The following is a 19,550-nucleotide window of genomic DNA, read 5'->3' on the forward strand; positions in this document are numbered from 1 at the left end:
CCACACTCACTCCCCCCACACACTCACTCCACACACTCTCTCACACTCACTCTCCCCCACACTCTCCCCCACTCACTCCCCCCACACACTCACTCCACACACTCACTCCACACACTCTCTCACACTCACTCTCCCCCACACTCTCCCCCACACTCACTCCCCCCACACACTCACTCCACACACTCACTCCACACACTCTCTCACACTCACTCTCCCCCACACTCTCCACACACACACTCTCCCACACTCTCCCCCACACTCACTCTCACTCACCCCCCCCCCCACACTCACTCACTCGACATGGTGGTGTGGGGTCATGCGTGCGTCGCTATGCCGGACGAGGTGCGCAGCGTTAACCCAGGAGATGCGGGCTCACAGCGCGGGGGGGGCTCACAGCGCGGGGGGGCTCACAGCGCGGGGGGGCTCACAGCGGGGGGGGGGGGGTTCACAGCGGGGGGGGAGCTCACAGCGCGGGGGGGGGGGCTCACACCGCGGGGGGGGCTCACAGCGGGGGGGGCTCACAGCGGGGGGGGCTCACAGCGGGGGGGGGGCTCACAGCGGGGGGGGCTCACAACGGGGGGGGGGCTCACAGCGGGGGGGGGCTCACAGCGGGGGGGGGGCTCACAGCGTGGGGGGCTCATTTGGCCGGATCACACCGCTCGCGGCGCGCTGATTTACCTCCCCGCATCCCCGCGAGCCGCGACGTGGGTCACTCGCACCTCCGATTGGCACGGTTGGCGGGAGACTCCGTACGGTGCGAAAGAAAGTTCAACGTGCGTACGTGCACGGTGAGGTGGGCCACAGTCAGTCCACCCACGGTGCACCAGAGGTCACCGAGAAAAACACCTTCCGCAGTGGTGCACAAACAACAACAACAACTCAAGCTCCACACATTCCTCGACAGCATCGTGACCTTCAAAGAAAACGAAACATAGACTGGGTGCCCGTGTGATGTCACGCGTGAGTCTCCTGGGTGGGGGGCTCCTGGTGAGTCTCGTGGGGTGGGGGGTCCCTGTGTGGACTCGTTGAGACCCCTGGGGGGGGGCATGTGTTGACTCGTGGGGTGGGGGGCCCTGGTGAGACTCGTGGGCAGGGTGGGGGGCCCCTTGTGAGACTCGTGGGGGGGGGGGGGGCCCTGGCGTTGACTCGCTGCGCCGTGATTTGTGTGCGCCGCCTCCGCCACCTCCATGACAAAGGCCGCCGCCGCCTCCTCCTCCTCGAGAGCGCGCAGACAAAGCGGCCCCGCTCGAGGGCCCTCAGGCGCACACACACACAGAGTGGCTGTGTGTGTGTCATACTGTAGTAGCACACACACACACTCTGTGTGTGTGTGTCACTATTGTAGTATCACACACACACAGACACTCTGTGTGTGTGTGTCACTACTGTAGTAGCACACACACAGACAGTCTGTGTGTGAGTGATACTGTAGTGACACACACACATAGTGTCTGTGTGTGTGATACTACAGTACATACACACACAGTGTATGTGCGGTGTGTGTGTGTGGTGGAGCGGTGGTATAGCGGTTAGCGCTACGCCGCGTTTCGAACCCGGCGGACCGAGTTCGATTCCCGCTCACGGCACAACACCGGTGACGATGATCTGAACCTGGTCCTGGGCCTCCCAATGGGTCGACTCAGCCTCAAATTAAGTACCTGGTGCGATGCGTAAACATCGTCACTCGGGAGACAAAGGCGGCCGGGCGTGGTGCTGGCCACACACCCCTTCGTGTGCCGTGCCGCCCTTCATAGGTGCACTTCCTGAGAAGTGTGTTAAGTAAAGTCACGTAGAAGGGAAATAATAAAATAATAAAAATAAAACATAATAAAATAATTCTCACGACGTTTCGGCCACAACGCAAGCAGCCGTCCTCAGGTGAAGACCAGGTCTGTCGGGGAGACAGCGTCTGAATGACAGACCTGGTCTTCACCTGAGGACGGCTGCTTGCGTTGTGGCCGAAACGTCGTGAGAATAATTTTCTTTTCATTATTTTATTATTTCCCTTCTACGTGACTTTACCGAAAGAACCAAGAAGATGAATCCCTGCAGTCACGAAAGCTTTAAATCAAAATTTAAGTGTGTTAAGCTTATACGGGGATGGGGACCTTTGCCTTAGTCATACACACGCACAGGTGTTAACCCGTCTCACGCCACTGCACAGCAACACGAACTCCAGCCTGGGATCTCCTGCCACACGGCAGGGACGGGGGGTCGCTGGACACAACAACGATCCCCCCAGGACAGCCTCAACAGATGCGCGTGTTGGCGAGTGGCACCAATGAAGGCCGGCACGGCGCACGTGGGGGTGGGTGACCAGCGCCATGCACGGCCGCACGTGTCTTCCTCGTGGTGATGTTTACTCCGCACCGCCACGAGGTACTCATTTGAGGCCGAGTCGACCTAGGGGAGGCCCGAGACTGATTCAGATAATCGTCACTGGTGTTGGCCGTGAGCGGGAATCGAACTCGGGTGGCTGGGTTTTTAGCGCAGTACGCTAATCGCGACACTAGCGCTCCCCACTCGCTGCACACAGAGACGCAGCAGTGCTGAGCAAGAGGGCGCGAGACACGGAGAGACACGGACCCTGAGACACGGAGAGCGACAGCCATGGAGAGACAGAGGGACTCGAAGACACACAGAGGAGATAGACAGCGAGGAATTGAGACACCGACCATGTAGAGACAGGGCTATACTCAAAGACTGACAGAGAGAGATAGACACGGATAAATACACGAAGACACAGAAAGACAGCTACATTAATGAGACAGAGAGAAAGACACGCCGAGACGCTGAGAGCAACCCGCACAGAGACAAAGACAGACTAAGGCACGGAAACACGGAGAGCCAGATTCGCTAATGCGGAGATGCGCAAATATCACGGGGACACGCAGACTAGAGCCAACGTTTGATGATCCACATTTTCTCAACTATCATCGCAGCCAAACACCGACGCTTTCCGACAAAACAAACTCATTGTACTTTCCTCGCCTTCTAATTAAAATACTTCCACTAGGGGACGTGGGTTAATGTTGCTCGTTAGACAAGGGCATCCCAACACCGACCTCGGGTGGCATGTTTAGCTGCTGCGGCGCATACATAGCGCTGCAGAGTCCAGCGAGTGCAGAATGACAACACATGGAGCCTCAAGGTGGGAAGGGTGGCCGAGGCCTTGGGCGAGGTTGCCACAAACCACCTCCTATCACGCATCCCGTCGACTGAGCAGGGAAGATTATTGGCGCCGATGTTTTGGTAAGACTCGGGGGAGAATGACAATGGGGGATTCATAGTTTACACATGCGGGTGTTTGTCTTAAGAAGAGGCGGGTGGCATGTGCGTATTTGTCACCCGAATTCAAGACGCCCTGCAAAGGTTGACTCCCGCAGGGCCACGAGTATTTGACAAAGGTGCACAGACGAACAATTCCATGACTGTCAACCCCTTATCAGTGCCTACCTTTTTACAGACAATTCAGACCTTATTGGTCACCCCGTGCCCCTTATACGTCTCAACGTTCATCCTACAAAGTCCCACCACACGGGAGAAACAGACAAAAATTGTTGCAAAATAATTTTAGCTGTATTTAAACGGCTGTACGCCATATGACCTGAAAACTAAATTTCCCTGTACAAGAATACGGGGTAAAGCGTGTGAGTTGACAACTATGGATTTCTCATGGAGGAGGAATCTTGCACAAATCACATGATCCCTCACATGCCAAATATCTTGCTCAAGGTCCAGATAGCTCACAAATTGGGAATCTCATGAACCAGATATCACACGGAGCCCATACTGAAACGGCTGTGCGCCGTATGGACCTGGAAACTCAAACCCCCTGTACACAAGAATACGAAGTAAACCGCGTGGGTTGACAGCTATGCAATTCGATTCAACTCTAAAGCCAAACGACCAAGTCGAATGTTTATAAACTGAAAAAGTCCCCCTCCTCCTCCTCTTCCACGTCAATAGAGATGCACTCACAATGCCAGCTGTGCGAGTGGAGCGGGTCTTTTATTGTGTGTGCTCTGTGTCCAGGGAGTTGGTGCCGCTTGACTGCTCTCACGCCGGAGGCGAGAATCTCCCTCGCACAGAACCCGGGACTCCCGGAGAGTGAATTTTCCTCCTTCACCACCCATCATCACCACCACCACCATTGCCTCCCAATAGATTCGATGCGATTTTTTTACGGGGAGAAACTCAAACTCATTTACTGGCCACAGTAATAATACAGTAAAAAAGAAACGCCACACACCGTGATTTCGAGGTCGTAAAAACATTATTTTGACTTGGCTTAAAATAGATATACTTGTATATACATATGCACATATTATACAGAAGAGCGCACACGACGATCCATCCGTCGCGTCTGTACAATTGGTTGGCTTCCACTCGATATGGCGATGGTGACAAAATAAATATATGCGTGACCCCCCCTCGCCACTCATCATTTGCCAGATTTCGTTCCCGTGTTTGAAACCAGCCGACTCGCCCAGTGGAGGCCCCCCGGGGCGAGTTCGTGTGACGGCCGTCGCAGCCACGGTCAAGCGCACAGCCTCGGAGCAAGCTCTGTTCGCTGCGATTCGTGATGGCGATTATGAGCAGCGGTGCAGCATCCACGTGGGGAGACGAGAGTCGAGGACCATCACCTGGTAAACCAACCAGGTGATGGTCCCGGAGAGGTGGATCATCGCAAGTCGCCGCCGCTGTGGCGACGCGGAGTTTACTCAGTGTCAGGGCGACTCGTGCCCCCGCCGTTGCTCGAATCCCATCGAGTCCAGCAGTGGCAGCAGCATCATCAGCGGTACCGGCAGCATCATCAGCGGTACGTGAGAAGTCCTCGGAATCCCAGTCGAGCGAGATGGCGGTGATGATGCTGCCGCTTCGTTCCCGCACGTGAGACTTGTGCAGGCACGCGATAAACGTCTCTCCTTTGAAGTGGCCACGCGGGCGATGTGATACATTCCCACGGCGGTGAACACGGACAAGCATCTGTGCGGTGTGTCTGCCTGGTGATGAGCGGGGACAGCGCGGCTGGAATAGGGAGTGTGGATGAGGGAGTGTGGAGGAGGGAGTGTGGAGGAGGGAGTGTGGATGAGTGGCTGGAGGACCGAGTGTGGATGAGGGAGTGTGGATGAGGGAGTGTGGATAGAGGGAGTGTGGAATAGGGAGTGTGGATGAGGGAGTGTGGATGAGGGAGTGTGGATAGAGGGAGTGTGGATGAGGGAGTGTGGATGAGGCAGTGTGGATGAGGGAGTGTGGATGAGGGAGTGTGGATGAGGCAGTGTGTATAGAGGAGTGTGGATAGAGGAGGGAGTGTGGCTGGTGAACGACTCCGTCACGCAGCGTGGGCCGCGTGCCACGCGACCCACGCGAGTGCGCCGAGCTGGGCCCCGTAGGAGCTCCGCACCCGGGCCCCCCGGGAGCCGAGCGCGGCCCGTGGCCCGTGCGGCCCGGGGACCGGCGGGCCGGGCCCCTCGTCGCCGTGAAGTTCCTCGTCGTCGTAGAAATCGTCCGTCGAGGCGCCGCTGCCCGACTCGGCCGCGCCGCCGAAGCACAGCCTGGCCATGTTGTCCTTGACCACCTCGCAGAAGGGCCGCTCCAGGCCGTCGCACACGCACTCGCTGAGGGCCAGGGCCCTGGGCACGGCCAGCATGCGGCCGATGATGTCCCGGCAGCCCGCCGTGCATCGCGCCCCGTTGAAGAGTTTGCCGCAGCTCATGAGGTACTGCTCCATCGCCCCGCCGCACTCGGGCTCCTCCTGGCAGCGCTGCCGGGCTTCGGTGCAGCCCATGGGGCCGCCCTCCTCCTCCTCACCGCCCTCGCCTCCATCCACGGCGCGCCTCGCCGAGTAGGTGCGCGGCATGCACGGCTCGATGATCCGCTTGTAGCCCAGGCAGAGCGCGTCTTCGCGGCAGTCGCAGCTCTCCAGCTGGGGCCCGCTGCGCGTCTGGTTGAGGCGAATGAGCGCGTGGATGCAGTGGCTCGGGCACTGCGTCCCAGGCGCATCGTCCTCCTCCTGCTCCTCCTGCTCTGCGCCTTCCGCGGGGTCGCGCCAGGGCGCGGACCGCAGCACGCCCTCGCAGGCGCGCAGGTACTGGCTGTAGGCGCGCTTACACTCGGCCTCCTGCAGGCAGCGGATCTCGGCCTCCCAGCACGGACGCCTGCCCGCGGCCTCCCCTTCCTCCCGCAGCCCCGAGGCCCCGCGGCAGAAGCGGCAGCAGCAGCAGAGGAGGAGGGTCACGCACAGCCACCAGCGCATCGCGGCCATGCGCGCCGCGCTCCCTCCGCAACCGGCGCCGCAGGTCGCGCCGTGGCCACGCGGCGGCGGCGGCGGCGGGCGAGGAGGAAGAGGCGGCCACGGGTCCCGTGGGGACGCGGGGCCTTACCGGCGGGGTGGGGGGGGGGGCTCTTCACGTCGCTGGCAGCGGGAGCTCGGGGTCTCCCCGCGCCACGCCGGGGGCCCGGTCGGATCCGCTCGTGCCGGCAATGGCGACCCCAAGAGGCCGCGGAGGAGACCGCGGGGGGCGCGTCGGCCCGGCCGAGCGGAGCCCGAAGTTCGTGAGTCGGCGGGCGGGCGAGCGAGGAGCCGCGTCGACCCCCTCCACCCTCTCGAGGCTTCTCGCGGACGAGCGCGGCCGCCCGTGAGCGCGCGGCCGCGTGGTTCGCTCCGAGCCGGAGTGAAGGCTGCTGCTGCTGCCTGGAGAGAGAGGAGAGAGACGGGGGGGACGAGGGAGCGAAGGGTGGACGAGAGAGAGAAGGGGATGAGAGCAAAGGGGATGAGAGAGTGAAGGGGGTGAGAGAGAGAGAGCGAAAGGGGGGACGCGACTTTGGATGCGCGGCCCCAGTCTCTGCGCGCGGCCCCGCGAGCCCCGCGCTTTGTGGGGCTCCCCCTCGCGCCCATTGGCCGAGAGGAGCGCGGGGTCATCGCCATGGCGACGCGGGGGAGGGAGGGGCCGCGCGGTGGGGGCGGGGCTTCACGAGGGAGGGGGCGGGGCGCGGGGGGGGGGCGTGGTCGCGGGGGGGGTGTGAGACCCCAGGCAGAGTTTGTGGTTCATTTGCTTTGACGCAACTCAAGAGGACCGGGATTCTGAGTCTCCTTTCGTTGTTGCGAGCGTGGCTTATCTCGCTGCCCTTCGCTGCTGTTGTAGGGTGACTGCCTCCAACTGCCCAGTAGCCTTATGGTCCACCTAGCCTGGCACTACCCTAGTAGGCACTAGCGCACTACCCTAGTACCAGTCGTCGGAAAGTCCACTCAGCTCCACATCCTCCTGTACCACTTCAGTCCAACTCTTCTCTAGCCCGTGCCGAACCCGTTTAGCCGCCTCCATCCGGACAAATACGAGTTGATTCTAGATTTGAAGTTTTCTTTGGTTCTTTCAGTAAAGTCATGTAGGTGAAAATAATAATAAAATATTTTAGTGTTTTCACTTTTTAATTTTATTATTATTTCTACCTACGTGACTTTACCGAAAGAACCAAAGAGTATGGATTCCTGCAGTCACGAAAGCTTCAAATCAAGATGGAGGAGCTCACTTTCGGGACTTTGTCCAGATAGAAACACACAGATATACATAAAGACACATGTAGATGCACAGTTTCTAAATGCCAGTGTATTTTACGTAACCAAGTGAAACTCACGAGATAAGGATGACTTGGGAGTCTCCAAAATTACAAAAGCAGAACACGTAAACGAAGCACAAGCAATCCGAGAAAAAACACATCCAAAGATAAATCAGCTCAAGAACAACTGTTACAGGCGAAATTAAAACATACTCCACAAACACAAATTAATCTTACAGAAAATACAAAATACAATTCCCAGAAAATCCATATTACGCATGTTGGCTCGGACAAATCACTTTTAAGAATGTATTTACTTAAAAACTAAAAAAAACCCGCAGTGCGATTAAGTTCGAGAAGCATGAAACAGATGCATGGCGGCTATTGCAGGGTGGCTATAGATGCAGGACGGCTATGGAATAGAAGGCGACAGAAGAGTATAGGGCGGCTATAGGATATGGGAGAGATGCAGGACGGCTATTGCTCTGTGGCGACTTTTTAGCGCGTCCGATTGAAGATGAACTGCAGTAAATGTGGGGAAATCTCAACAGAGACGAAGTCTCAGCATAAATACGAGCAACGCAGGAGTGTCGTGCAAACGCCACGTGGAGGCGCGGGTCACAGCAGAGCGCGTGACCCTGGGCCGGCCAGGGCAGGCGGAGAGAGATCACATTGATGAGAGCGGGGAGGCAGGAGCGCATTTGAATGAGCTGAACTTGATGCTGAACGGCAAACGAACGCAGCACACGCGGTATCGAGACCGTGCGTGTCGCCTGCTATGTGACACAAGGCTCAGGCAACACCCGTGGTCACTCACGAAATATATCGTGGACAAAGAAACGGGGCGATTCTTAGATTTGGTCTTTTCACAGATTTCTTTTGTGTGGGGCTAGAAGGTCATCAGGCTTCCGTCCATGATAACCCCGAGACATCTTGGAGTGGGGTCACAGCGCGCTCCGCTACCACACAGAAGGACACATCACGGGTGGCATCTGCCGCATGATTGTTCAGGTGGGAAGCGCTTGTGGTGGTGGATTTGGAAGGGGTTGGTCGCATTCTGTAGCGCCGTGGTAATTCGCGTGGGGGAGTGAGCAGGGGCATTGATGAAGCGATACAATGACAGGCACTTGGAGCATTGAGATTTTTCTTTTGTCCAAGGAACCATGAACTTTAGTGCTAAAGAGCATCGTTCCGATGGCGGGGTCGAGTCTATCCATAGGACAACCACGGTTGATTCCTCTACAAAGGGGTACTGATTGTATCGACCCCTGAGGTATGATGGGCTGAGTCAACCTCCAATGAGGATCTTCTGAATTCGCAGCCTTCCGATTGGGCGCCGCTCGCTCTGCGGCTGAGCCACCTGCTGGGTCCACGGAGAAGTGGGAAAGAGTCACGAGGGAAGTGGTGGGGAGTCATGGGGGAGTGGGAGGAGTCATGGGGGGAGTCACGGGGGAGTGGGAGGAGTCATGGGGGGAGTCACGGGGGAGTGGGAGGAGTCATGGGGGGAGTCATCGGGGGGAGGGAGTCATGGGGCGTGACAGGGGGGGTGGGAGGAGTCATGGGGGAAGTCACGGGGGGGGTGGGAGGGGTCATGAGGGGAGTCATCGGGGAAGTGGGAGGAGTCATGAGGGGAGTCATCGGGGGGGAGGGAGTCATGGGGGCGTGACAGGGGGGGTGGGAGGAGTCATGGGGGAAGTCACGGGGGGGGGGAGGTTAGAGGAGTCACGGGGGGGGGAGTAGGAGGAGTTATGGGGGAGTCACGGGGGGGTGGGAGGAGTCATTGGGGAGTCACGGGGGGTGGGAGGAGTCATGGGGGAAGTCACGGGGGGGGGGAGGTTAGAGGAGTCACGGGGGGGGAGTAGGAGGAGTTTTGGGGGAGTCACGGGGGGGTGGGAGGAGTCATGATGGAGTCACGGGGGAGTGGAAGGGGTCATGAGGGGAGTCACGGGGGGGGAAGTGGGAGGAGTCATGGGGGAGTCACGGGGGGTGGGAGGAGTCATTGGGGAGTCACGGGGGGTGGGAGGAGTCATGGGGGAAGTCACGGGGGGGGGAGGTTAGAGGAGTCACGGGGGGGGAGTAGGAGGAGTTATGGGGGAGTCACGGGGGGGTGGGAGGAGTCATGATGGAGTCACGGGGGAGTGGAAGGGGTCATGAGGGGAGTCACGGGGGGGGAAGTGGGAGGAGTCATGGGGGAGTCACGGGGGGTGGGAGGAGTCATTGGGGAGTCACGGGGGGTGGGAGGAGTCATGGAGGGGTGGGAGGAGTCATGGGGGAGTCACGGGGGGGTGGGGGGAGTCACGGGGGAGTCACGGGGGGGGGGTGGGGGGAGTCACGGGGGGTGGGAGGAGTCATGGGGGAGTCACGGGGGGGGGTGGGGGGAGTCATGGGGGGAGTCACGGGGGGGGTGGGTGGAGGAGTCGTGGGGGGGGAGTCACGGGGAAAGTGGGAGGCACCACGTGGGAGTCGCGAGGGGAGGGGGGAGTCTCTGGATGAGTGGGAGGAGTCTGTGGATGAGTGGGAGGAGTCTGTGGATGGGTGGGAGGAGTCAGTGGGGAGTGGGGGGAGTCACGGGGGAGTCGGGCCGCGCTGTGTGGTCCGCGCCCCGTGTTTGTCTCTCCCGCGAAGCGGGGCGGCCAGGAGGCGACTGCCTGTGCTGATAATTTTGATAAATTTACACAAACATCAATTAAACAGCAATTAGCTTGAGACATTCCTGATTTAAAAAGCAACATTGGCTGTTTTTGTTTTCCCACATTTTAGAGAATTGTAGTTTAAAAAAAAAAGTTTTTAAACCAAATTAAGAGCGCTCCCCTGCGTTTGTGGTGGGTTGTTATCGGGGTCACATCCAGCGGAGTTCCCATCAGACACCGCGGTCATCCGATGCCCCAGCGTAATGTCCCGTCATCCAAACTTCCAATTCGTGGAATTGTTTTAAATGCGTGTCTGACAAAACAAACGCGTGTTTTGAAATCTGTTTATGGAGCAAAAATAAAGATACACGGGGGGGGGGGGGGGGGGCTACATTCAACACGAAGGTTCATTTTTAAATAAACATTGCATTCTACACACACACACAATAACAACCACCGTGCGTGTCACTAAGTGGCCGTGACATCCACGCGGCACTTGTGCCAGGCTAGGTGCACTGCGACACTACTGGCACCAGTCGTTGACGAGTCCACGGGTTGTCCCGTACCACACGGGGCCCCACTGTCTTTGCTCGCCCACCTCACGCCTGTCGCCAGGCCATTGCACCAAGTCAGATGCCCCCCCCCCCCCAACAGTCAGACAAAGCTTCCGCATTTTACTGGTAGGAACCTCCTGGTTACACCAGCCCACAGCGGATTATTGTGTCAATCGTGCAGGGAGGGGCTGGGTGGGGAGGGGCTGGGTGGGGAGGGTGGGAGGGGCTGGGTGGGGAGGGAGGGGCTGGGTGGGGAGGGTGGGGCTGGGTGGGGAGGGTGGGGCTGGGTGGGGGGTGGGAGGGGTGGGGCTGGGTGGGGAGGGGCTGGTCACCCCGTGGTGCCCTTATAAAACTCAACGTTTAACCTACTCACGCCGGCTTGTGCCCGCCCTCACAGTCGGGCATATTTGCGGAATACACCACGCCGCCGTTGACCCTGGCCATTGACCGAGCAACCCAACGTTTCTACCAGCTCCCTCCGCAGCAGAATGTGTTCTGGGATGCTCAAGCAGGCCACACCGTGAACTGCCAGAGCCGCTCCACTCACCGATGAACAACAAGGCCCAACTCCACGGCCACGCACACATCGAGTCACCTCCTCCTCACCGACACTGCTCGAGTCGAGAGCGAGACCAGAAATTGTTAAACTGGTGGGGGGGGGGGGGGGCCTGAATGGCGCACCCCGTGCCACAGCGTCACCCAAGCTGCGTACGCACGTGACGTGCTCCGTGGCATTCGCCATGTACTCGAATTGTAGATGTTGTAGTGGATTTATCCTCCAACACATCGGTGTGTTGAACCAGTAACGAATTGGGCATGTTTTGTTCACGTGACAAACCTTCTTACTAATTGGCTCTGTCGGACGGTGGCGGGTTCATCGGCACATTTATTTTTACGCGATCTAACCCCCAAAATAACCTCGAATATGGATTTGCATCTTGAACTCCCGGTGCCGCGTACTCAGGTGAATCACCGGGCTGCCTGTGTCGTCTCAGACGGGCGAGCACGTGGCTTGTTTTGTTTTTTGCCCTCACCTGAGGTCACGTCTAGCCAGGGGCCCATCGGAGTTAGAGGGCACCGCTCACAAATAGACGGCCGTGCGTTTGCAACTCCTGGGCGCGGTTGACTTCAGCCAATCGTCGATCTGGGGACGTTCAACGGCTCTTAATATAGAGAGGACCGCAGAGCTTGGATACTTTTTGGCACCGGCTCATCGTCTGTCTGCATGTTTTTGTTTCTCTCCCGTGCCTCTGAATGTCACGAGCGCTGCGCATGCCTCACCAACGTGCTCATTCTGTATTCATACAGTAATTGTATTCCAAGTCGTGAAAGTTGCCTGTATTGGCCTCGGTTACAGTCCGATACAATGTCTAACGACTACTGCGACTGGCTTCTTATTCGTATAATCCCGTTCAAAAGTCTCGGCGGGCTTCGTGTGCGAGAGAGGAGGAGGAGGAGGAAGAGGCGAGCCTCCCCTTCCACGAGCAACCTCCCCTCTCTCTTGCGCTCCTGAATGCCCCGGCACCGGGGGGAGGTGAGAGGGGAGGTGGGAGGGAGGTGGGGGTGGGGAAGGGAAGATGGGGGGGGGGAGTGCACACCCCCCTACCCCCCACTCCCCCACGGCCCAAAGTTCGGGCACGGATCCCACAGGCTGAGTCGGGGCCTGGTGCAGGATTTATGAGCGCGCAATAGAAAAGGGGCACTTCGGAGTCATTTTTGTGTTGAGTGGCCTCTCATTGTGATGCAAAGCGGCACAGTAAAGAAAAAGGGGGCCTCTGGTAGAGAGAGAAAAGGCGCGACGCGCCCCCGCCCAGACTGCAGGCATGTGCCAGGCAGCAATGCGTTGTCCATTGCTCAACGCAACCCTCAAGGCTACTGGTGGCACAAAGGCCACGCTTGGCCCACCGTATGGTCCAGCTCTCGAGGTGTTGTGTCTGTCAGACGGCTGTTTACCTGGGGTAGTCGTGGCAGTTGTGCTCGCGAATCGCTGCGGTGCAAACCGACGAGAGAACGTTGCCCGGGTTGCCAGCAGTAAAGTCGCCCGAGTTGATCAACAACACGCGGTAAAAAAAATATATATATCGATAATGGCTTGTGTTGGGAGTGGGTTTAAGAACCACCACGCTGTTTCTCCACTCGCTCCTCGACGCAGCGATGACACCGGCGTTGAAAGTCGACGGAGGAGACGCCGTGAACACACGACCGTAGAAGAGGAGCAATCGATTTTCCATTTTCGATGTTTCTTGTTTGTTTGCGGACGGCCTAACCCTGGGTTTGGAGAAACTACTGGGTTTGGAGAAACTACTGGGTTTGGAGAAACTAAGAGCGGCTTGCGAGAAACAACGGAGGAAATGAAAACGGAGAAGGAGGCCAGGGACATCTGACAGAACGGGACGAGAACGACTGCGTGGGAAACATGAAGGGAAATGAGATTCGTGCTCGCTGGCAAAGAATCGGGAGCGAGCGGATGAATCTGCGTACTCGGCAGGAAGACGATCACGCGATTCAGTGGCACTCGCTGCCACTCGTGGAGATGCAAGCGACGTGGCCAGACGCGTAGGTGTTATAAGGCGTTGAAACTGCCAGGGTCTGTGACGGATGGCGCTCGGTATACAGGGACACCTTCACACGTGAAAGCAATTTTCCGAACTGAGTTTTCAGCAACATCTGAGAACCAGATGTTCTTAGATCTGAGATCCAGATGTTTTCTGGAACACACCGACGCAACGAACGAATAGCAGTGACCCCCCCCCCCCCCACATTCCTCACAGCAAACGCGTGTAAAGAATATTTCGCCGGAGCAGCGAGGAAGTTGAGATTGGGAATATTAGCAGAAGCTCTACACATCGATCACGGATACCGACGATCCAACGTCGTACTCGAGCTGCGCTTCATTATGGAAACATTTGAAAATTCAGACTATCCAGATATTTGATGGGCATTTAAACACAAACAAGCGCAGTACAATTCAACTGGTATTGGACAAATATCCCAATGCTGAAAAAAATTATCGCCAAATCACTCATTTGGGATCACACAGCAGCAGTAACATCGCCCACAACTGCGAAAACCTGGAAAAAAGTTTGAGACTCAGGCTTTCCTGGGTAAATTAGCGGAATCATAATAAGTAATAACAATAATACAAACGTCAGATCTCATTTACATTTGCAATAAGGTAATTTAACGCGTCTTTTCGAGAACAAAAGTGACGACACCCGATGTGTTGGGAGGCCCGTGGTGGTGGTGGTGGTGAAAGCACAGACAGTGATGCAATCTGCAACATCGATTCTCGCGACGTCGAACTTTCGGATTAATCTGACATCTTAGGCCCAATTTATGAGATTTAAAGATTTTTTTAATTTAATCCCGGAACTTGTGAACGTATGGCGAGCGCGCGCAGCAGTGAGGGAAGGCAAGGCGCTGACAGGTATCACCCGCGAGCTGAGCCGTCTGTAAAGGCCGCAGCTCCGTGATGGTCACAAGTTCAAGTTGTGGTGGGTTTCCATTGTGCGGGAATTAAGTGCAGAAGGGACAATGCCATGGCCTAGCGAGAGGTCCAAAAGCAATTTGCAGAAGGGCTTTGTTTCATCGTCAAATATAAAAAGTGGCTTTGTGAAGTAGTAAAACAGGGCCCTGCGGACGATGTTTCCCAGAAGCGTTTGTTTATGCCGGTAACACGTGCTGTCGATGAGACTTGGGGATGTGAAACCAGCCCGTGGTAGTGCGGTGTGGAACGCGATGTTCTTGTTTAGCTGTGTGGGTGGCCGGTGCACGGCAAACAGGCAGCTGATGCAGACAACAGCCGTTCGCTCTGGCAAACTCGCTCTCCAACTTGCAATTTTTCAGCCCTTACCGCCAGTAAAAGCGTCGCTCCACGTGGCCCCAGAAGGCACCGACCATCTCAGGGCTGGCCGTCGGCCTGGACCACCACTGCTGAAAGTTGAACTTGATCGCGAAAAGTAACCCGTGCCAAGTATGGGCCCTAAAGAAGATTTTTTGTTGTTGCTGTAGATTAACGCGTGCAACTTGCCACAACGGCGCCAAATATCTTGATCATTCGATAACGACACCGAAAAGTGCAGCAGAGAAGCGGAGAGAGATGCACTCTTGGAATGACACCGAGCGACGGAATAGATAACACGCGCAAGCAAAGTGAGCGGTGTACATTTCGATTTAAAGCTTTCGTGACTGCAGGGATTCATCTTCTCGGTTATTTCGGTAAAGTCACGTAAAGTCACGTGACTTTACCGAAAGAACCAAGAAGATGAGCGGAATAAGTGCAGCAACCAACGTGCTGCTCGGACAGTGGCTGATGGCGGTGAGTAACACTGGAGTGGCAGCCAAGGATTGGGGCGCATCTGAGAGGATGTCCACTGAGGAGACGGAGCGATTAATGCAGTGCGTGTGAAGGTGCACAGCTGGATTACAGTCTCGGGATCGTGAGAGGTGGCGGCGGTGGTTTGAGGAAGCCTTCATCCAGCAGTGGATGGACCATGGCCGATGATGATTGCTAAGGACCGAGTTGCCGTGAGTTGTTGTTGTTGCTAACCCAAGCTTGGCATTTACACGACAGCCAACGTCAGCGGCAACACGCAAAGGAGCGCGCGTGCCGCATGTGGAGCTCATTGCGCGCGCGCGTGTCCGGCTGTCCTCTACTCGTCAGACACTCGCTCCCACCCCGTCCCATTGGCACGACGCGTCTCGGGCATACGCTGGCGGAGGAGGCCGTTGCGGTGGATTCGCCCGCTCGGCGCGTGCACAGGTGTGCCGCAATTGCACGCACAAAACGCTCTCAGTCGTATCCAGACCACCGGCTCAAACCCAACCGAGTGCCGTGGGCCTTCTATCGCGTCGCTCACAGATGTTAATTATCGTTGCCTTCCCAGCCTCGACACGGAGCCCCCCCCCACCCCGGGGGTCCGATAACTCCCGATGACGACTCCCCCCCCCACACTCAACTCCCCACTCACCCCCCACCGCCGCTCACCCACCCCCACTCGTCTGCCGAGCCGCAACCCTCGGGGCCGGGCTATTGAGCAGGAAGGAATGAACTGGACGGTGTGTCCCTCCACTTCATCTTACTGCGGGGTTCCCAGCTGTAACTCATTATCCCAAGAGCGCCGGGCCCTGCTGCTCAAATGACTCCGCTCACCCGCACCTAACGCTATTCTCCCCGAGTGAAAGCCCTCTCTCTCCCTCTCTCTCTCTCCCTTCCCCCCACACCCCCACGGCTCGGCCATGCATGGGTTCTGCCAGCGACACAGCTCGGAGAGGCAGGAGCTGGAGGAAGAGGCGGGGGTCCCTACAATGACCGCCCCCCCACTCTTGCCCCCAGCCCAGGCGCCAAGCTCCCTCCCACTTGCCCCCCACCACCCACACCCCACCCACCCCCCTCGCTTGAATCCCTGGTTGCCCCCTAGGTGCCAGTCTGCTGGCATCCTCCCCACACCACCGCCCATCCCCACACTGGCCTGGCATGTGTCGTGGGCTCATTTACTGAAAGTGTCTTACGGCCCTCCAAGGCCTCGAGATTTGTCTATGGTGCCCTTTAATAAAAACCTCAATCTCGACTGCCTTTCGGGGTTTAGTGTGGTGGCCCCCCAGTTGAGGAAACTCCCTCCTGGTGCCCCCCCCCCCCCAGATTGTGGAACTCCATACTGTATGTATCCTGCACTTCTTTCGCACTTAGCCGACCGTATTTATCTGGCACCCCTCCTGATTGTGGTACTGCCTCCCGTTGGAGAGACCAGACTGTCGGACATTTATTGATATCTGTAAGTCCCGACTGAACACAGCGATGCGTTGAAGACGAGCTCTGCCGGAATCGGCTCTGTTCCACCCGGCTCTCGTCTCGAACATCGCTGGCTCCTTCTTTAGCATCTGGGTTCATTTTCGCGCACGGCGCCTCGAGAAGAAGTTGCTGTGAAAGTTGTCTGAGAATTGTAAATAATTATTATTATAATAATCTTTTTTGCGGCTGCTGTAAATGCGTTGGGTATGTCCATGCATCTCCGATGAGCACGGTTGGCTACGTGCGATGCGAAATAACTTCAACAACCATGTCAGTTTAACAGTTAGGCTTTCGCGACAAACATCATCCCTAATATAGGTTTTGTTGGGTTAGATCGCGTAAATATCAATGTGTTGTTAAACCCACCACCACCCAACACAGCCAACTAGTAAGGTTTGTCACGTAAACAAAACATACCTATTCGTTACCAATAGAGCACACCGGTGTGTTGGAGAGCAAATCCACAACATTTACAATCTGAGTACGACGTTTCGCCAGTAATTACAACTAGCTTCATCAGGCGACAGCCAGATTTGTGGATAAATCCTTCTGTTTCGTTCCTTAACTAGAGGGGTAGATGTGATGACGACACTTGTGAACCCTTCTTGTGCGAAAGGGGGGGGGGGTTAATGTATACATGTGTATGCGGATACAATTTAAACACGTTTTACTTGTGCAAAAAAACCACAATTAGAAATGTATTATTTTTGACATGCAGTCTTACCCCGAATAAAGTTTACACGCGTGGCATTTTTTAAAAACCGAGGCTGTGGAAACGGCTACAACCAAAACGCGATCAGAAATGTGATGACATCAAAGGCTCTCCGAGTCACCGTGACTAGCTGGCCACGTCGGGCGCTGAGCAAATTCGTGTTTGGGGAACTTTCGTGATCGCGCGTGGGAGCAGACCCAGAGCGCGTGGAGGGGATGCAGCCGTGAGGACAGATCCGTTTAAGATCGGCGCCACAGACAGACGATAGCGCACGCCACTTTACTGGCTCCCTATCCTAATCTTGCGTGCGGTGGCTAGGAGATGTTAACTACCTCGCCTGGTATGCAGGAGGTCGTGGGTTCCATCCCGACCCTGAGGCATGCTGATGTGTATGTGAAGTTTGCGTGTCTCTCTCTCTCCACGTGGTCGCGTGGGTTTTTCTCTGGGTCCACCGGTTTTTTTCCCTCCACAATTTAGAAACACGCGTTTAAGAGTAGTTGGCTGCAATAAATGTCCACGTGAAAAGCCACTTCGTTGAGCTATCATTTGTGATGACCAGGTCACTTCGGAAAAATAACTATACCAGCTCAGTGCGTCTCACGTGGTAAAATAAAGAATAGTTTAGTTAAGTGGATGTGGTTTCTCCGATTTAAAATAAAGTTTAGTTAAGTTGATGTGGTTTCTCCGAGTTAAAATAAAGAATAGTTTAGTTAAGTTGATGTGGTTTCTCCGAAAGCGTTCCTGGATGGGAAGCACTTGGGATCTCGCTGCCACCCCACAGCGTGTCCGTGGGAATCAGATCGACTTCGTTCTCCGGAGGAACACAATCCCGCCACGTTGACTTAAAAATTCGATTGAACAAGCAAAAAAAACAGCCGAATCTTTAGAAAGGCCAAATAATTTTGAGCAGAAAAAAAAACCTCCGCTTCTGACTAATCCCAACTCCCCACCCCCACAGCGTATAGGCAAAGTGAAAGCGTCCGATGTGTTTTCTTATTCCTCCTCGCCTCCCCCGCTACTTGACATCTCGAGGATCAGCGGGTGAAGAGGGGGGGGGGGTCACGGGCAGCGAGTAAACCCCGGCGCGGACTCCCGCTCCGCACTCACAGCGCCTCCAGGCCCGCACACGCGGGGGGGGGGGGTGCAGACAGCGCGGCCCCCCCCCCCTCGAAAGTGACCCCCCCCCTCCCACCACCATCCACAACCTCCTCCACACCGCCACCGCCCCCATTGTTTTTAACAAACTCCCATTCAGCAGAGAGGGGACGGGGAGGAGGAGAAACAGAGAGATGGTGGGGGAGGGTGGTGTGTGGGGGGGGAGAGGGTGGAGGGGGAGTGGGGGGGAGAGGAGGAGAGGGTGGAGGGTGTGGGGGGGTGTTGGGGGGAGAGGGTGGGAGGTGTGGGGGGACAGAGGAGGAGAGGGTGGGGAGAGTGTGGGGGGGGGTGTAGGGGGTGTGGGGTGGAGAGGAGGAGAGGGTGGAGGGTGTGGGGGGGGGTGTAGGGGGTGTGGGGTGGAGAGGAGGAGAGGGTGGAGGGTGTGGGGGGGGGTATAGGGGGTGTGGGGTGGAGAGGAGGAGAGGGTGGGGGGTGTGGGGGGGGGAACAGGGGGGGGGGAGATGCCGGCAGAGAGGGCAGGGGGGGGGGGTCGGGGGAGGAGGAGGAGAGGGGGGTGCTGAAGAGTGGCGGCTGAGAGGTGCCGCCCCGTGGAGCGAGCTCATCACGTGTTCGTCACGTGCTCAGGGCGCTGACGCCGCTGTGCGGCCCCGCAGCCCACGTGGGGCAAGGGCATGAAGTTTCAAACAATACGGCGCGGTTTTTGTGTCTGTGTGTGGTGTTGTGGGTGTGTGTGGTGTTGTGGGTGTGTGTGTGGTGTTGTGTGTGTCTGTGGTGTTGTGGGTGTGTGTGGTGTTGTGTGGCGTGTGTGGTGTTGTGGGTGGGTGTGGTGGTGTTGTGGGTGTGTGTGGTGTTGTGGGTGTGTGTGGTGGTGTTGTGGGTGTGTGTGGTGTTGTGTGTGTGTGTGGTGTTGTGGTGCGTGTGGTGTGTGTGTTGTGCATGTGCGCTGTGTGTGTGGAATCTCAATGCACGAAAAGGCGTTCACAGTACGACGCCTCGACCAGTCCGGATCTGTTTAATGGAAAGAGTTGGAGTTTGTTTTTGATGCATTTTACGAATTCAGGAGTTCGTCAATGCACGCATTTGCTGCACCGTTAATCGAGTATTTGCTGTGTATTACATTATATTTGTTGCGTATTGTGCATTAATCGTGTTTAGGATTGTGCATTAAGTTAGAGTTTCATACCTCT

General features: G+C 56.7%; 1 protein-coding gene across 1 annotated transcript; it reads right to left on the reverse strand.

The window, feature by feature from the left end:
* Positions 1-4,010: 4,010 nt before the first annotated feature.
* Positions 4,011-6,922, reverse strand: LOC144945831 (growth arrest-specific protein 1-like). The gene has a single exon (XM_078874381.1). The coding sequence runs from the start codon at positions 6,266-6,268 to the stop codon at positions 5,336-5,338; it is 933 nt and encodes a 310-aa protein (XP_078730507.1). The 5' UTR covers positions 6,269-6,922; the 3' UTR covers positions 4,011-5,335.
* Between the last annotated feature and the right edge of the window lie 12,628 nt (positions 6,923-19,550).

The sequence above is a fragment of the Lampetra fluviatilis genome, chromosome 39, assembly GCF_964198595.1.
Source record: "Lampetra fluviatilis chromosome 39, kcLamFluv1.1, whole genome shotgun sequence".
Classification (NCBI taxonomy): domain Eukaryota; kingdom Metazoa; phylum Chordata; class Hyperoartia; order Petromyzontiformes; family Petromyzontidae; genus Lampetra; species Lampetra fluviatilis.

Bases quoted from the DNA above. Each gene is read 5' to 3' on its own strand.
- LOC144945831 (XM_078874381.1), bottom strand. From the start codon at position 6,268: ATGGCCGCGATGCGCTGGTGGCTGTGCGTGACCCTCCTCCTCTGCTGC.